Below are 19,623 nucleotides of genomic sequence, written 5' to 3'. Positions count from 1 at the left end.
AAGTCATTTCCATGAAAAATTTGATTGAACAACCATTCATTTACGTCATAACTGAAGAATGCACCTCAGTTACAACACTGTATACTCTTAGCTAGACAAAATAGAATAGATGTGAACATGTTAGATGATTTTTGTCCTCCCACCCCAACCTAGCAACATCATGTTAGGCCCTATTCCACACCTGAAATGGTGACGTTACAGAGTTCTAAATAGGTATCCCCAGTTCATCAATACATAAAATAATAACCCTCCCCTCTGTATGTGATGTTATCAATGGATGTATTAGTAGTATTGTTATAATACCACTGTAATAGACATATTCAGCAATGTGTATCTATACTTTTTAATGTTTTTTGTATATACTGTCTCCATTGGTTTTCTCTCTATATAAAACACAAAAACCATCAGACTTGAGACTGGTGGCTCTTAATCTTTTTGGAGGTACTCAACCATACCAGTTAAATATGCACATTCACCTAACCCTTCCTAAAATAGTTCTATCATCCGCACTAACAAAATTCAATCGTGAATCCTATGAGTCAGCTCAGCTTTTCTGTCATTTTATGAATGATGTGCCAAGTCAAATTTTAAACAAGATTACTACTCTATGTCTTCTTAGGAAATTAAGGGCAAATTGTAATAATCTGATTTATGTCCTAGGTCTAACATACCTAATAATACATTAATAAACACTAAGCTTTGGTCACTAGAAATCTACTTAATTTATTCAACTTATTTAAAAAAAAAAAAATTCCCAATTTTATACTAGTCCATTTTTTAAAATTTATTTCAGCAACAGTAATTCCAAGATGGAAACACATGAATTAACAAATTCAACCTACAATTACAATGCAGTTACACATAATTCACAGCTTTTAAAAGAATGGATGCATGCTTTTGATGATGGCGGAAAACTTTTAGAGCCTATTTTGAAAAAATTTAATTTGTCTGATGTGCAGGATATTAAAAGGTATGAACAATTTTCAGCCAAGATAGTCATAAAACAATCTGTCTTAGACCACAATCTATATAGGCCTGTATGAAGCAAAGTTTCCAGAAAAACACAATGGTGCTGAACAATTCAAGAAATTTAGTTGAGTCATAGATGGTTCTCTCAAGGGGCCGTCCATAAACGATGTCACATCCGTAGGGGGGAAGGGGGGGAGGGGTCCGTAATTTTGTGACGGTGTGTGATGAGGGGGGGGGGGGGGTCAGATGGTGTGACGTCACACTTTTGCATTAAATAAAAGCAATGTTAGAAAACAAATTTTAGACATTATTTTGCGTTTTAGAAACTGTTTTAAAAAATTGTCATAGGAATTGATTAAAATACTCTATTTTGACAGTTAAGACAGGATTTTGGAAAAATATCGGTTTAAAAAAAATTCAACTGCAATTTTGAGAGGGATTGTAGGCTGAGGTGTGATGTCATTTTTTTTTTGGGGGGGGGGGGGGGGGGGGTCTGGCTTTTTGTGACTATGTGTGACGGAGGGGAGGGGGGAGGTAAAAATCGTCAAAAAAAGGGTGACATCATTTATGGATGACCCCCAAGTCTCCAAAGCCTAGCAGTTGGCTTAGGAAATTTTCAAAAGGCAGTCAACTGACCTATAACTTTATTTCTCTAAACAAAAATTTTTTTCAGGAAATAGCAGCCAAATCTTTCAAAGAATGTTAGTGGTCTAGACCACTTCCATGCATGGCATGGTAATGAAATATTGTATCGACCCATGAAATGACGTCAGACTATAATTGACATCACATTGGATAAATCACAAAAAAATGAGTGACCACCGCCTGATAAAGCCTATACATTTTAAAATTTTATAAACAAATATTCCGTCATAGACGTTGGAAAAATAGTAGTTTGCTCAGGGAAAGTTGAAAAATCTGTCAAAACTGAATGAAAGTCACTTTTGTTCATAGTGTTTAATATTAAAAGGAAGCCTTTTTTAGGTTTTTTTTTTTTTTTACATCTATTAGGTTTTTATTATTTTGATAGAGGAAAAAGAGGCCTCTATCTATTCATTAACGTTCAAACTTTTTTACTTTTATTACAATTTAGCCAGTCTCGACATATTAACTTTACATGAATTCATTTGATACATACTTTCCAAATTTTTCTCTTAGAGTACTCTACTATCCAGTAATATCATGCATGTGGTATCAACAAATTTAATATTTTAATGTCATATTTAATTCTGACGATTGAAATCTTTTAAAACACCTGACACTAACAAATAATGTGTTATACACTAACACAATCATACAAAATGATAAAAGAATAAAGCTGATCTGTCTCTGATATTTTAGTTTTTAAACACAGGTTATCACTGAAAGATATGCATCAGGATGATAGATTCTTGCGCTTTTTACAAACATTTTGTGACTTGGGGAACGGAGCCAAAGCTGACTGTGATCAAATGCGTGTGAGTTTATGTTGAGTTGAAGAGATCATGTTGAGTGGAGGTTGCAGAAGTTAAATTTGATTTTTGTGAATAAAATGAAATAAAACAATAGCATAAAAAATAAGTTCTTTTTGTTTGTGGCATAATTTGAAAAGTATTACATTTTTGCATCTTTAAAACTGTAATTTAAATAATTTACTTATTGTAACATGTAATTGCATTTAAATAAACATAATAAATATTAGCTATTGTATTTAACCACATGCCTAAAACAACAAATCTTTTCTAGCAATTGATAAATTAAGAGTAATTTTATTGCTGGGAGAATACATTATTTAAAATGCTTAATAGAGTTTTTTTTTTAAAACAGAAAATGAGAATGGGCAAAGTTGAAGATACAGAGAATGATGTAAGACAATTAAAATATTTAAATTGACCACGAGTGGTAGTCTACATTAGAAAAGTGTTTTTTCTGCTAAAGTTAATTTCTCACTGCTTGAGGTGAAAAAGAAATGCACTTAAAAGTGGTGATATTAGAATTTTTTGTTTTAGAAATATCTTTTAACATAAAGAGTAGATTTGAAATTGTGTGCTTCTATACATTCAATAGGTATCTGATGCAGAAGCTACACTCCCACTTATTTCTGAAGATAATAGCCACACAGTGGTAAATATTTTTTATTGTTCTATTAACACTCATAACCCTATTCCACAATCCATCCACACTTTTTAACGTAGCAGTTTACATATTTTAAAATTATTTTTTTTTATAATAAACAAAATTAATGTGATCAGGTTAAAATGTAATAACCATTTAAATATTTTTTCTGAAGATGTAAAGTTGAATAGCAAACAAATACAGCTCTTAAAAACTAAATTTATTTTAGCAAATGATATTTTCCAGTGCACTGAAAATGATACCTTTGTTGACCATTTACACACTTTGGAAGAGCTTCATTCCAAATTTAAAGACTCTTTACAGGTATCAGTTTATTATTATTTCTTCTTAAGCATGAGTTCCTTGATCAAAGACTAATCTTTGTCATGGACACTTGTGAATTATGCCAGAGCTCAGATAAATTGCCTTAAATTCTTTGCATATGTAAATTTTTATAACATTGATTCCATAAATATCAAGTTCTGATTTTTATCAGCTTTAGTTATTTTTAATTTTTTTTACTGCCACTTTAAAGACAAATGTACAAAACCACATTTTTAGTTTGTGTTAACATTTGTGATCAGGGGCCTTTTTGCTAACATGGGCAATGCTATTGGAGAACTCATGTCTCTCTTTGTCAAGCGAAAAATGTATATTGACACATTGTTGATTTAGTTATAGTGCTTGTTAATGCTATTCAGACAAAACTAACAATACTGTAAAGTGTTAATGAAACACCAAAAATAATATCAGTCTAAGGTGTCTTGATAACGGAGGTATGTTATAAAGTTTTTTTTTCCTTTTTATAGTCATTATACTGTCTTTTACTTTTATTTATAATTGCCTTGGCCTTGGTTTTCACCTGTTTTGGATTTATGGGATTTTTTGGAGACAGAGTTTTAAGGAAAAAAAGTTATTATTGCTGTCAATGCCAGTAGATAAATTAGACAATTAAACAACTGAAATTATTCTGTAGTTGTCATATGCAAAAATTTCATAAAGGATAAACTTAGTCTTCAGTGTGTAAGGTCCCCTGTTTGGCATCATATAGATTATAGACTGTCTACAATTTATCTTATACTTTCTGTAGAATGCCAAATGCCAGGTTTTGCACTTACAGTGTGTTTTTATTATATCTTTTATATTTAAATTATTATAGCTTTACTTTCTTCATTTGGACTTTGAAATTGGCTGTTTCTTAAATAAAGATAAATGCTTCTGTCAACAGAAATAAAGTAAATAACAATTGACACAAAAAAAGAAGATAATTACCCACATATAAAAAAAAATTCATGAGGTACATACATTGAGTGTAGGATGGTGTGGTTGGATGGTAGAGCATACAATGGCTCACCTGAAAGTCTCAAGTTCAAATTCTGGATTCATGTCAGTAAAAACACATCCCTGAGTCCACCCATCTCATATGTTAACCTGAATCACGTTAGGTAAAGTAAAGTCTGTTGGGCACAGTGCTGACCACACTATCCCTTTTAATGTTGAGGCCTCTGAAAGAATTGACTCTGCTCTGCCTGCCCCATGGACCTGCATGTTTGAAAGGGTACTTTACTTACTACTTACTACTTACACACATCTAAAGTGCAAACAAATTAATTTTTATGTAAGCCTAGTTTTTTTTTAATGAAACTTACTGTTGGAATAATAGATTTTAAATTTTATTGCTTAAAATATTGACTATAATAAGTTTAAATCTTCAACACCAAAGTTAGAATTTCCTTTCAACACTATTTTTCAGCCATATTCATATTTTGTGAGCTTATGTAATTAAAATGCCTACTAATTTTTGTATTTAATCATTTAAGTGGCAGCCTTTGTATTTGGATTGAACTCGAAAAAAGCAAACACCATCCGGCAATTTTAATTTGCTTCCTTTATAGAAATCCCTGTGAAAACATGGATTGGTATGATCGTTTTTGCTCCATGATGGATACCGTTTTATCTACTAACAATGAATATATCATATTGGGAGATTTTAATATAAATTTATTAAAACCTCAAGGATATTGGCAAGATATTATTGATTCTTTGAATCTTAAACAATTTGTGCACACGGCTACCAGGGTAAATGATAAATCTAGTACAATAATTGACCACATATACGCATCACCTGACTGCAACCTAATAGAGGTCTGTGTTCCCTCTTGTGGTGTTAGTGATCACTTCCCTGTTTGTTGTACTTTTTCGACAAAAAGATTATGTGTACCTTCGCGGCAACACATAACTATAAGTTATCGCTCTTTTAGAAAATTTAATGAAAATCTTTTTCTTTCGGATTTATTGGCTGCCCCCTTCTGCAATGTATACAATTATAATTGTCCCGATCTTGCCATTTCTGAATGGCTGCGTATTTTCTATACTATATATGACAAACATATTCCTAAAATCTCTAAAAGAGTTAAGACTACATACAAACCTTCTTGGTTTAACAACAATATCGAATCTGCAATTAATAAAAGAGACTGGCTTAAACGTTATGGAACTTCTGAGGACTTTTGTAGGCAGCAAAATTATGTCAAACTGCTCGTGCGTAGGTCGAAGAAGGAGTATTTTAATAAGCTGCTGTCAGGCAAACCTAATTCCAAATCTATCTGGACTGCTATAAATCAAATAATTAGAAAAAAACGCACATGTAATACAGCTGGACATTGCCAGATATCTGCTGATGACTTTAACAATCATTTTATATCATCTGTAGCGCTCAACACAGATGCTGATTACACAATCAGTGAGGAGCTTAAAAATTTTTGTAATTCTGCTCACCGTGGTAGGACAGAGCTGATCATTCCGCTTCTGACTGTTCATGAAGTTTATGTTAGCCTAAGATCTCTTAAACCGTCTTCAACAACTTCGTTTGATGATATTTCTAATAATGTATTGAAGATTTCAGCTCCAATAATTTCCGAAGTTTTAACCTATGTCTATAACCTCTGTATTGCCAAGCATTATTACCCGACACATTTTAAGCATGCTAAGGTTATACCACTACACAAAAAAGGTAACATCCAAGATGCTAATAACTACAGGCCAATTTCTATACTTTCTTCCCTCTCCAAGCCACTAGAAATACATATAAACAAATGCATTTCATATTACCTAGAAAAGTTCAAGCTTTTCCATAGTAATCAGTCTGGGTTTAGAAAGTTTCATTCTTGTCACACTGCTCTGATTAAGATGAATGAAAACTGGCTTATAAATATTAACAAAAACCTACTCTGTGGCTCGCTGTTTGTCGATTTCAGAAAAGCCTTTGATTCTATTGATCACACCATACTTCTTAAAAAACTAATTCCATACAAATTCCACGACTTTACAGTTAGGTTACTTCACTCCTTTTTATCTAACCGATCTCAACGCGTTTTTCACCTTAATACCATCTCTTCACAGAAATATGTTAATATAGGGGTTCCACAGGGCTCAATCTTAGGTCCTTTACTTTTTTCTTTATACATTAATGATCTTCCATTACATATTGACGCTGGTCAGTGCGAGATGTTCGCTGATGATACTTCTTTGCATGTCTTTGCAGACAGTGCTGAGTCACTCAGTTACAAACTTCAAACATGTGCCAATCAGCTTGCAACTTGGACAAAATTTAACAAAATGAAACTTCACCCCGATAAAACCAAGTCAATGTTTATTACAACTCATCAGAAACGCCTTCGTCTTCCATCCACCGCATTAAACATTACTATAGACAATTCAAACATTGAACAGGTAGACAGTTACAAATGCCTAGGATTGTTTATAGATCACAACCTCACTTGGTCTGACCATATTCATTTTCTAAGAATGTCCTTATTAAAGACAACCTTTCAGTTAGCAAGGATAAAGAACTTTCTCAACTATAGGAGCAGGCTGGTTTTTTATGAGGCTTTTATTCAATCCAGGTTGGATTATGCTTCTGTAGTGTGGAGCGGCAGCTTTATATCTAAGCAGCGTCCTCTTCTTTCTTTACAAAAAAGGGCAATAAAACTGGTTACTGGCTTGTCTAGTAGTATGGATTCTTTTCTTACAACTAAAATACTTCCATTAAATAAAAAGATAATATATACTAAATCAATTTTCTTATATAAAATATTCCACGAAACAGCCCCCTCTTACTTATCAGATCTATTTTCTTTTAACATAAAATTAAATCGTCGTCTCAATTTACCATTCCCTTATTCAACCTTTTTCCAAAAACATAGCTTCGCCTACTCTGGTTCTAATTCGTGGAACAATCTTCCTAATAAAATAAAGCTATCTAGATCTGAAAATATATTCAAATCTAAATTAAAACTAAAATTATTTCATGACCTAACTGACTCATTGTAACAATTCTCATTCATCTATTATATTCTCTTTTTTATCTCATTATGTATGATAGCTATGTACCATTGTTTCTTTATTCCACATTTTCAGTGCTATGTGTTACTGCTATGTGTTATTGAATTGCTTTATTTGTTTAAACGGCCAATGTGAAAAAAGGCCTTTGTGCCTACAATTGTAACCGTTGTTTGAATAAATTTGAATAAATTTGAATTTGACAATTTTGGTTTAAAATCTAGTATATAAGGTATTTACTAGAATTGTAATAAAAAATAAATTTCTTTCTTTTTTTTTAAAGCAGGACGCTAATTTATCTACCCTAGAGGACACAATGAATGACTTAAAACGCCATGAAGCTTTGGTATATGCTGAGCTGGAAGTTAAACGTAGTGACTTAACTCAGCTAAAGGAAAAAATTCACTGCATGTAAGGTTCTTTTGTTTCTATAGTATCTATAGTCTATAGCCGCCAGTGTAAGGATGTTTAAACTAGTTTCATCACCTACATTTGTCATTTATTCTTTCTTTTTAGTTCAGATTAGTAGAAATTTAATATTTTAATTCCCTTATGTTTGTACAGACTAATAGAAGTATTATTTCTTTTTATTTATACATCATACAATTTAATAGAAGTATTTTGTTTTCAGTTATTCATTTTGCTTATGTATTATTTTCTTTCTCCAATATTAGCTTTAAAAACTGCTGGGAACTGATTGAGCTTTCTCCCTCATTAGAAGTTCTACCCAAACTGAGGGAGAAAATAATTGAATAGTAAGTTGAATCACATCTAATTTACTTGCATTCTCAGATGCAAATCTGTCATTATATGGGATTCTGTGTATTTTTTGTGTAGTATTGGTTTAGTTTATCACTGCCCAGTACACACTGGAAATGTTTGGTATATTGAATTAATCAGATAAGCCATTAAATCATTTTTTTTATAGTGGTTGGACAGTTGAAAGCCAGAAACCTTGTGTACTACTAAAAAAAAATTGCAACATTGTAGATGTTTCATTAAGGTTTGTATACCATGTGTTCAATGGAATAAATTAAGTTGAATTATGAGTTCAAATAAAATCTATTTATTTGATACTATTATCATTTATTGAAACAGAAAACCTATTATATTTATAACTAACTTTACTTGTACCTTATATAAAGTATTTATGCTGCTGATTTTTTCTCTCTTTAGAATTTATGGGCGAGATTGTACAATGTCTAATGTAAAAAACGTAATTGCAACCTATGAACAAAATGATAAAGCAGAAGAAAAGGTAAAAATATAAACATACCTTTCAAAATTACATTTTCTACCAGTTACATTTTAAAATATATAACAAATATTTTTAAAATCCAAGATCTGTATCACAATAATAAGCTTTTCAATGCTTTGAAAATAAGCAAATACAACATTAGACACTCATGAGATCTCTTACATATTGTAGCAATCAATTATTTTATTTAACAAAGCAATTTAGTAATTTAGTTCTAAATAATTTTTAAAAACACATACAACAAAAAATATTTGCTTTAAAACCCTACCAGTAGATTGCAATCCCTTAAAAACAATGATCTGCCCTTTTTTAGCGCTGAGGCAAAAAACCAGTCAGCCATGAAAACAGTTGACTATCAACAGGTGGATGATTGAGCAATTACTAGTATTAAATCTTGTTATCTCCCCTTTTAGTGTTGAATTTAGTAATCTTTTAATTAAATTTTAATTACAAAGTCTAATTAGTTATTCTTTCATTGTCATCACAGACTAATGTATCTAGAAAGCTAGAACAAAATTGGAGCATTAGAAGTGGGTAAAATTGAGTTACAAGATTTGCCACAAACCCACAAAAAGCTAACAAACAAACAGATATTGTGAACTAAATAAAAAAAGCTTATAACAGTTGATTCTTTTCTCTCTTAATGCCAATTTTAAGAAATAAATTATAAGAAAGACCAAAACACTTATGCACTATTGAAAGTAGGTTTTTCCTGATAAAATCACAGGACCTAAAAACCACTCTTGTCACAAATCTTATAATCTTAAATCAAATAATTTATACAGGGGCAAATGTATAATTATAATTTATACTGTAGCCATGAATATACTTGAGAGTTAAACTAAACTACAGAATTTTTGAAATGTGCTGGGCTTTCTGCAGTATTATATTATGCAGATACAAATAATAAAACACAGTCAATGAATTTAATTAACACATTATACAAAGCAAGTCTTAACAAGATTTTAAAAAAAAATTTTATTCTACTAGTGCAAGTGTGAGTTCACAGAAAACATCATTTGTGATTCAATGGGATCACTAGTGAAATTTAAAGTAACTTTGGCTGATTTAAAAAAAGGTGTCAAAAGAAACGCCAAGAAAGAATTTTGCCACTTAAGGAGGATACTATTTACAATTAAATTTGATTTTGGTACATACAAGGTAATTAACTTCACTAATGACATTCTTGATTAGTACTAATACATACTATCATTAAAAAATTAATACTCAAAATATATTCTTCCATGAATTAGTTTCTTCGTCAAAGCTATTAAGCTCTAAAAAAACTATTTTGTGAAATGTATGTTGTTTCTAGGGGCATAGCTCTTACAATTATTCATTGATTTAGCTTCTGATAAATACATGTAAGATTTGATTAGTTTTATGTAACCCAGACTTGGGCATTCAATAAAATGAATCCACTGTAACACAAGTTATAAAAACTTGAGCCATTCGAATAGACAATTCTAGCTTCTGTGTGTGGTAGTAATTGGAAATCGTATACTGTACTGTATACTATTTTATTCATTTATAGTAAACACTAATTTTATTCTATCATTTGTATTGTAGTGTTGGACGCACCCTTTTGCTGTGATGACAGGAACTGCTCAGCAGTGGCCCTATACTGGAGCAGTTCAGTGGTACATTTGGGCTAACAAAAAGCCAGTAAGATTTCTTTTAAAACAGCTTTTTTTTTGTTTTGGTTAAAAAAACTAAATGTTGTTTTGTAGAAATTGTTTTTCACTGATTGACACAGACATTTTCAGTCTTTTTTTTAATTTGGTGTTGGATTTTTTAGCATCTTCCTTTAATTGTCTTGTATTTATTTCAATAAGTGTAATAATGTAATACTGTGCAATTCTTGTTAAAAAGAAGCGTAAATCTCCTGTAGCATTATGATTCATTTTCTGATGTTGCTCATCAAGTGTTCTGGTCCCATTGTCAGATCAGCATTGTCAACACAAGGTCTTGAGGCTGTTGATACCCCCACCACATTAGCCCCTCTTCTTCCATTGTTAATAATGTGCATCAAGGTCAAGGTGTCTTTAATCAAATGTAGAGAAAGTTGATGTGCATTTATATTTTGATTTTCAAAATTTATAACACACTTTCAATATTGTCCTAATGTGTAAAGGCGGTAAAGTAACTATTATTCGTGTAATATTCAGGGTGAAATAAACTTTAGAAGCCCGAGTAACTTGTCAGTTGAAGAACTATCAGCAATGTTCTTTTCACAACTTAAAGTCAAGGGACTGCAAAAATGCTTTACAGAAAGAAATAAAGACACCTACAAGGAAATGTTAACATGTAAGAAAATTATTTAAAAATTATTTTTCAGAAACTATGGTTGTGGTGCCTGATTGTAGTTGTGATAATTATAATATATAGAAGCTTACATTTTTATTATATCTAATTTCATCTGTTGGAATATTCTTATTCATAAAACACAATGTAAAGTAAACCTTGTACTAAGGTCATTCTTCAAAACAAGCTCCAAGCTAAAGGAAACATTTCAACATCTTTACTATTGGATTGAATCAACCACTTTAAAAATTGATTTGTCATATTTTTTATAAATAAATGAGTTTTTCTAATTAATTACCAAAAATTTTAAGTTGATGGGATTTTGCACACTTTTGCACATTTCTCATTTTGATCAATTTGCTTTCTCCTACCAGACTACCGGACATATTGTATTTTTGGGGTTGTTTTTTTAGGTGTTTTTTTAATGAGGTTCAGCTCTATCTGATCATCTTTATTTTATGCAACACTGACCACTACACATAGAGGTCTCTAGGATAGTTTAATTACTTTGTTTTAATTTTTTTTGAGCTATCAAACACTGAAGCTATTAAACCTGAAAGAATTAAAAATGTTTGCGACTACAACTGTTAAAGATTATTTGTGAACTAATCCTAGTAAAAGAATTTTTTTTTAATTTAACTAAAGACATTTTAAGCAATAATCATTTTTAAACATATTTGTCCAAATTCTATGTTAAATATGTATAAAATGTAATAAATACTTGCAAGTATTTTAAAAAATTTAGATCTTTATTTTTTTTTATTTTCCAGCTTTGTGCAAAGGAGCAAATGAAATAGAAATTAATTCTTTCATTCAATCAAAAATGCCTAAGCAAAAAAGAAGAAAAAAGGAAAATGATTTCTCTATGTATAGCTGGTGTGTTGCAGCAATGAATTCATTTATTTATTTTGAATTTGAGCTGAAAGATCTTCTAAAACATGGGTTGGTATAAATTAAAAAAAACTGCAGTCTTATTGCATTTGAAAAACTATAGCTGAATATTTGTTCATGAAAAACTGTATTTTATCTTTTTATTTTAATTTTCATTTCTAATATTTAATTAAATTATATATCTTTATAGATTTTAATTCAACAGAATGTATGAACTTTTATTCCATTCAATAGGATTATCTGGAGCATCTCCTCATTTGAAGAAGTAAAAAACTTACTTAGTTCTCAAGAACCAGGCACTGCTGTCATTCGAATTTCTCAAAATCATATTTCAAGTAAAGTTTCAAAAAAGCCATATGCTTCTTTATGTGTTCATGTCAATGCATCATTTTCAGGAAAAGGTAATTTTGTTTTATTTTATGTACAGTAGCTAAAATAAAAAGTAAACTGTCTTAATTTAAGCTACTTTTTGAAATTGTATGTCATTTATATTTTTCATATTTTCAAAGTATGAAAGTTCAGTCTAAATCCATGTCACTTTTTCAATACATTAAAAATCCAATGTATGTTAAAAATTAGAGTAGAGCTTTAATTGTTTGGTGCTATTTATTATTTAATTTATTGTTTATGTAGCTGATGTGTTTGAATACTTAATGAAGACTAAATATCATTCTTTTTTTTGCCTCAAAATTATTATGATATCCATTAAAAAATTATTACTTTAGAAGCTAACCCCCCTTACACATAGGCTTAATATGATCTGTCGCCTAGTTTTTTTTTTCACAAAAAATTAACAAAGTTTATATAAGGAAATACTGATTTTTCCTGAAGGTAACACAGTTGTTTTTTTTTACCTCTGGAGGTTGTTCTGCAACTTCTGAAATTATCCGAGGGTTTTCAGGTGGGGAATTTTTTTAATATAGAGGCACAGTATTTCACTTGCAGTTTTAGTCCTCAGTGAGCTTGTAGAAGCTGACTGATAGTTTTCCCGTTTTCCCAAGTGAATTACCATGTTCAATACAAAAAAATTAGCTAAATCTAAAAAATACTTTTTGAGAAATTGCCTAATTTTTCTCAAAAGTTTACAGTTTATTTAAGAAAATACAACTTCTGGTTAGATCTAATGGCATCCTGGGTTTCCTCAATTTTTTTTTTACTCCACGTGGTCGCTCTACATCCTCAGGATTTATCAGGAGTTTTAATGGGGATTTTTTTTCAATATATAGCTGCTCATATAAGGTACTGATCTGTCACATTCAGTTTTCACCCACTTGTCGTGGACTATGTGGTTGATTAGAGTTTGCTCCCTTGTTCTATTTTCCTGAAGTGACCACCTGCCAAATTAAAAGCCCCCTGTGGCATCGAAAGTGCCCTAACCAGCATATAACCACTTTGCTTTATATATTTATATATATATATAAATTCATGTGTAATATCTATATCAAAATGGTTGTTTTTGACATGAATGTTTTAACATTTGAAACTTGACTTGTCTTCCTCTGTAGAGCTATATTCTTTTGATAAAAATGCTGATGAGGTAAAAGACATCTATACATACCTGAATTCTTTAAGAAGCAATGCTGGGGAGCCCCTTGTGAAAACCATTTTACTTAATACCACTCAACTCTGCTGTGTACCTCTGTCAGTACTGAAGAGAAACATTCAAGGTATGGCCACAATATGAATGCAATTTAAATAATTTAATGAGCCAATATTAAAGCTTGTGATAAACTTAGACTAATATTCTCTCTGTATGTAAAACATTTTTAAGAATCTTTTTATTCCAGTTGAAGATACAAGGAAGACTAATAGATACAGAACTTGTTACATAGAACAAACAGTTGTTTTGTAAGTATGTTTGCTTTCATGAATCATTTCAACTATTTCTTTAACTAGGGTACTTACATGATTGCTTTCATGAATCATTTCATCTATTTCTTTAACTATGGTACTTACATGATTGCTTTCATGAATCATTTCATCTATTTCTTTAACTAGGGTACTTACATGATTGCTTTCATGAATCATTTCATCTATTTCTTTAACTAGGGTACTTACATGATTGCTTTCATGAATCATTTCATCTATTTCTTTAACTAGGGTACTTACATGATTGCTTTCATGAATCATTTCATCTATTTCTTTAACTAGGGTACTTACATGATTGCTTTCATGAATCATTTCATCTATTTCTTTAACTAGGGTACTTACATGATTGCTTTCATGAATCATTTCATCTATTTCTTTAACTAGGGTACTTACATGATTGCTTTCATGAATCATTTCATCTATTTCTTTAACTAGGGTACTTACATGATTGCTTTCATGAATCATTTCATCTATTTCTTTAACTAGGGTACTTACATGATTGCTTTCATGAATCATTTCATCTATTTCTTTAACTAGGGTACTTACATGATTGCTTTCATGAATCATTTCATCTATTTCTTTAACTATGGTACTTACATGATTGCTTTCATGAATCATTTCATCTATTTCTTTAACTAGGGTACTTACATGATTGCTTTCATGAATCATTTCATCTATTTCTTTAACTAGGGTACTTACATGATTGCTTTCATGAATCATTTCATCTATTTCTTTAACTAGGGTACTTACATGATTGCTTTCATGAATCATTTCATCTATTTCTTTAACTAGGGTACTTACATGATTGCTTTCATGAATCATTTCATCTATTTCTTTAACTAGGGTACTTACATGATTGCTTTCATGAATCATTTCATCTATTTCTTTAACTAGGGTACTTACATGATTGCTTTCATGAATCATTTCATCTATTTCTTTAACTAGGGTACTTACATGATTGCTTTCATGAATCATTTCATCTATTTCTTTAACTAGGGTACTTACATGATTGCTTTCATGAATCATTTCATCTATTTCTTTAACTAGGGTACTTACATGATTGCTTTCATGAATCATTTCATCTATTTCTTTAACTAGGGTACTTACATGATTGCTTTCATGAATCATTTCATCTATTTCTTTAACTAGGGTACTTACATGATTGCTTTCATGAATCATTTCATCTATTTCTTTAACTATGATTGCTTTCATGAATCATTTCATCTATTTCTTTAACTAGGGTACTTACATGATTGCTTTCATGAATCATTTCATCTATTTCTTTAACTAGGGTACTTACATGATTGCTTTCATGAATCATTTCATCTATTTCTTTAACTAGGGTACTTACATGATTGCTTTCATGAATCATTTCATCTATTTCTTTAACTAGGGTACTTACATGATTGCTTTCATGAATCATTTCATCTATTTCTTTAACTAGGGTACTTACATGATTGCTTTCATGAATCATTTCATCTATTTCTTTAACTAGGGTACTTACATGATTGCTTTCATGAATCATTTCATCTATTTCTTTAACTAGGGTACTTACATGATTGCTTTCATGAATCATTTCATCTATTTCTTTAACTAGGGTACTTACATGATTGCTTTCATGAATCATTTCATCTATTTCTTTAACTAGGGTACTTACATGATTGCTTTCATGAATCATTTCATCTATTTCTTTAACTAGGGTACTTACATGATTGCTTTCATGAATCATTTCATCTATTTCTTTAACTAGGGTACTTACATGATTGCTTTCATGAATCATTTCATCTATTTCTTTAACTAGGGTACTTACATGATTGCTTTCATGAATCATTTCATCTATTTCTTTAACTAGGGTACTTACATGATTGCTTTCATGAATCATTTCATCTATTTCTTTAACTAGGGTACTTACATGATTGCTTTCATGAATCATTTCATCTATTTCTTTAACTAGGGTACTTACATGATTGCTTTCATGAATCATTTCATCTATTTCTTTAACTAGGGTACTTACATGATTGCTTTCATGAATCATTTCATCTATTTCTTTAACTAGGGTACTTACTAATTACTATAAATTATGTTTGTTCAATTCTGTTTAACTACACAATTACCTACAAAGGTAGGAACTTATTTGTTAGACATTGTGAAGTTTTTTTGGAAATCATTACTATAATTAAGTTAAAAAGATTTTATTATTTCACAGTAGTTAAATTGTTCATACCTCTAATATTTGAGTAAAATTTCTTGTAGACAAATGGAAATTAATTTTCCCCTTTAAATTGTATACATATTTTAATATTTATCACAAAACTCAAGAAAATTAATTAAAACAAACTAGTTTTATATATATATTTAAGTATATAGATCTAATTTAAAAAGTTTTAGGATCTTTTATTTTTCAGTATTGGTCTATGCTAATTGATTTTAATTTTTTTTTATTTTTTTTTAAACTCAATGATGATTTGGGGATGAAGTTTACTTGGTTTCTTTTTACTACTTTACTTTAGCTGCCCCATTATAATTGCAGTTATATTGTTACTTACAGGGGAGTTGAAGAAAAGATGAAATCAATGGATTTAAATGTTGAGGTTAAAGAATCAGTGGAGGATTCTGGGATTCCAAGAAAGGTTGCAAAAATGCAGGAAGAGACTTCTAAACATTTGAATGGAAATTCAGTTAAAGAATTAAATCTTGATATCAAATGGTATAGTACATTTTTATTGTAATTGTGAATTAAAATAGCACTATTAAAAAGAGCTGTTCACAAACGTATATAAAAAGAAGCATCCTCAGCAAACATTTTATCTACCTCTTCTCCAAGGGTTTTGAACTTTGTTTTTGAACTCCAAACCATCCCATTACTAGCTAGAAATACTTTTTTTGTTTTTGAACTCTAGGCCATCCCATTACTAGCTACAAATACTTTTTTTTGTTTTTGAACTCTAGGCCATCCCATTACTAGCTACAATTACTTTTTTTGTTTTTGAACTCTAGGCCATCCCATTACTAGCTAGAAATACTTTTTTTTTTTTTGAACTCTAGGCCATCCCATTACTAGCTAGAAATACTTTTTTTTTACATTTGAAATGCTGTTGTGTTAATAGCAAGAAATATATAATCTGTTTTGACATCAGTCCCCCATTTTTAATTCATCATCTTTTCCCATTTGTGCCCAAGTCACATGGGGTAGATGAAATAGAGTTGATCTATTTCAATGACCTCGGCATACATGCCTTTGTTTACTTGTCAAAAAACCACACTGTCCCACCCACAGCAGTTGTAAGATCTATCACACAACCACACTGTCCCACTTATTGTTAAATTTTAAGCCTTATGTCAGTGCTCTACTTTAAAAATTCTTTTTTTTTCAAAAGCAGCCATCAAGATGGAATGGTGAATATGCACTCAGGAATAGGCAAGCTAGAGTCACAGCAATCTTTTGATAGAGATATGGACACACAACCAAGTTTTAATGGTGACACACAACAACATTTTGGTGGTGACACACAACAACATTTTGGTGGTGAGACACAACAAAGTTTTGGTGGTGACACACAACAACATTTTGGTGGTGACACACAACAACATTTTGGTGGTGAGACACAACAAAGTTTTGGTGGTGACACACAACAACATTTTGGTGGTGACACACAACAACATTTTGGTGGTGAGACACAACAAAGTTTTGGTGGTGACACACAACAACATTTTGGTGGTGACACACAACAACATTTTGGTGGTGAGACACAACAAAGTTTTGGTGGTGACACACAACAACATTTTGGTGGTGACACACAACAACATTTTGGTGGTGACACACAACAACATTTTGGTGGTGACACACAACAACATTTTGGTGGTGAGACACAACAAAGTTTTGGTGGTGACACACAACAACATTTTGGTGGTGACACACAACAACATTTTGGTGGTGACACACAACAACATTTTGGTGGTGACACACAACAAAGTTTTGGTGGTGACACACAACAACATTTTGGTGGTGACACACAACAACATTTTGGTGGTGAGACACAACAACATTTTGGTGGTGACACACAACAACATTTTGGTGGTGACACACAACAACATTTTGGTGGTGAGACACAACAAAGTTTTGGTGGTGACACACAACAACATTTCAGTGGTGACACACAAAGTTTTGGTGGTGACACACAACAACATTTTGGTGGTGACACACAACATTTTGGTGGAGACACACTACAAAGTTTTGGTGGTGACACACTGCAGTCAGCATACAAGGGAATAGAAACACACCAGTCATCTGATGAAGAAAGTTCTGAAAAGTCACCTGACAATGTACAAGAAATGTCCCCCGTGCCTTACACCCCTGACTGTTTAAATAATTTGTTGAAAAAATGCTCAAAATAATTTTAAACTATTGTTTTTAAAGTCACATTTTATTCTGTCAGTTTGAAGTTCAAAGATTTATAGATTTGAACAGGCATTTGTTTAGTATAATTGCATAAAGACTGATCATTGCTAAATTTTATTTCACTAAATATGAGAATCTTTTTAAAAATAATAATTTATTGTTATTACAATTTTATATAACTTTTTGTTAAATACTGAAATGTACACCTCTATCCAATCCACAGTATGAGTGAGTGCATCTGTTTCTGTGGTCAAACCTAATCTGTTTCTATGAACCTCCATTATTATACCTGTGTAAGGTAGCCATTAAGTTAAGTGGAATCAGCAACAGTTTAAGATGTACGGTCTGATCAGTGTGCCAGGTCCACCACCACCCCATTTCATTATACAGTAGATTTGTATGTTTGTCCTGGCCCTTCATATTTCAAGACTGGTAACGATCTCTGTGTTTTGGTCTCAGCTATTATAGTTTTATTATAGTTTTATTATATTTTATTATAGTTTTATTATTGTTTTATTATTGTTTTATTATTGCTTTATTATAGTTTTATTATAGTTTTATTATTGTTTTATTATTGTTTTATTATAGTTTTATTATAGTTTTATTATAGTTTTATTATAGTTTTATTATAGTTTTATTATAGTTTTATTATAGTTTTATTATAGTTTTATTATAGTTTTATTATTGTTTTATTATAGTTTTATTATTGTTTATTATAGTTTTATTATAGTTTTAATATAGTTTTATCATAGTTTTATCATAGTTTTATCATTGTTTTATTATTGTTTTATTATAGTTTTATCATTGTTTTATTATTGTTTTATTATTGTTTTATTATAGTTTTATTATAGTTTTGTTATTGTTTTATCATAGTTTTATTATGGTTTTATCATAGTTTTATTATAGTTTTTGACGGAGGTGAAGACAAACATCAGAATCATGATTGGATTTTGTCAGCGTGGAAGAAATAACCCTTAAGAAGGGTTAGGTTAATGCGCATCTGAAACAGGTCGGTTTGGTACTCTCAAAAGGGTTAAGATCCACTGGTGCATATAGAATGTTAACCATTCTATTAGTTTATATTTTTTGTGACGAGGACTTTAGATTTACATCAATGTTATACTGGAAGATAATGTTTAACCCTTAAGGATGTTTGTGAGAGTGGGAAATGTAAGAGTAAATAGGTTGGATGAGTCTGTGGTGTTTTTGTTGACCTGGTATGTGTCTTTGGTTCCTCTGTGAGTTTGGTCAGTTTTTTTTTTTAAAGTCAGGTGTTATAGGCTCAGTTGTACAGGTATCAAACTTTATTTGAAAGCTCAGTCTCACTTCAATGTTTGTTTTTTGTCATTAGTGTACATTATATTATTTCTTGTGTTTATAGGATGGTAGCCATTTCTTTGCTTATGTACCATCTTTTTTTGTGTTTTTGGAAAACTGTGAATAGTTAACTGATATGGTGTTTCTTTTAGTGCATGGTTGTTATAGTATAGTGTAGATA

The 19,623-nt window shown here is 30.7% G+C and overlaps 1 protein-coding gene across 1 annotated transcript; it reads left to right on the top strand.

Annotated features, from left to right (window-relative positions):
* The first annotated feature begins 809 nt into the window (after window positions 1-809).
* Window positions 810-19,514, top strand: LOC131943998 (uncharacterized). The gene is made up of 19 exons (XM_059304432.1): window positions 810-970; window positions 2,324-2,426; window positions 2,776-2,814; window positions 3,016-3,072; window positions 3,310-3,387; window positions 7,688-7,815; window positions 8,079-8,159; window positions 8,333-8,407; window positions 8,581-8,662; window positions 9,653-9,823; window positions 10,232-10,327; window positions 10,831-10,969; window positions 11,737-11,908; window positions 12,092-12,258; window positions 13,363-13,524; window positions 13,645-13,705; window positions 16,275-16,433; window positions 17,104-17,324; window positions 19,507-19,514. The coding sequence occupies exons 1-19, from the start codon at window positions 810-812 to the stop codon at window positions 19,512-19,514; spliced, it is 2,160 nt and encodes a 719-aa protein (XP_059160415.1).
* The last annotated feature ends 109 nt before the right edge of the window (window positions 19,515-19,623 follow it).

This window comes from Physella acuta, unplaced genomic scaffold (genome assembly GCF_028476545.2).
Source record: "Physella acuta isolate Inbredline_101_S28 unplaced genomic scaffold, ASM2847654v3 ptg000041l, whole genome shotgun sequence".
Lineage (NCBI taxonomy): Eukaryota > Metazoa > Mollusca > Gastropoda > Physidae > Physella > Physella acuta.
The sequence above is the reverse complement of the archived record's forward strand: the minus strand, read 5'-3'. Positions and strand labels throughout refer to the sequence as shown.

What these genes read in the sequence shown, in the direction of transcription:
- LOC131943998 (XM_059304432.1), top strand. Translation starts at nt 810, where the DNA reads ATGGAAACACATGAATTAACAAATTCAACCTACAATTACAATGCAGTT. An exon ending in ATGATAAAGCAGAAGAAAAG is followed by an intron (nt 8,663 to 9,652) that starts GTAAAAATATAA and finishes TTATTCTACTAG; the next exon opens with TGCAAGTGTGAGTTCACAGA. An exon ending in TTAAATCTTGATATCAAATG is followed by an intron (nt 16,434 to 17,103) that starts GTATAGTACATT and finishes TTTTTTCAAAAG; the next exon opens with CAGCCATCAAGATGGAATGG.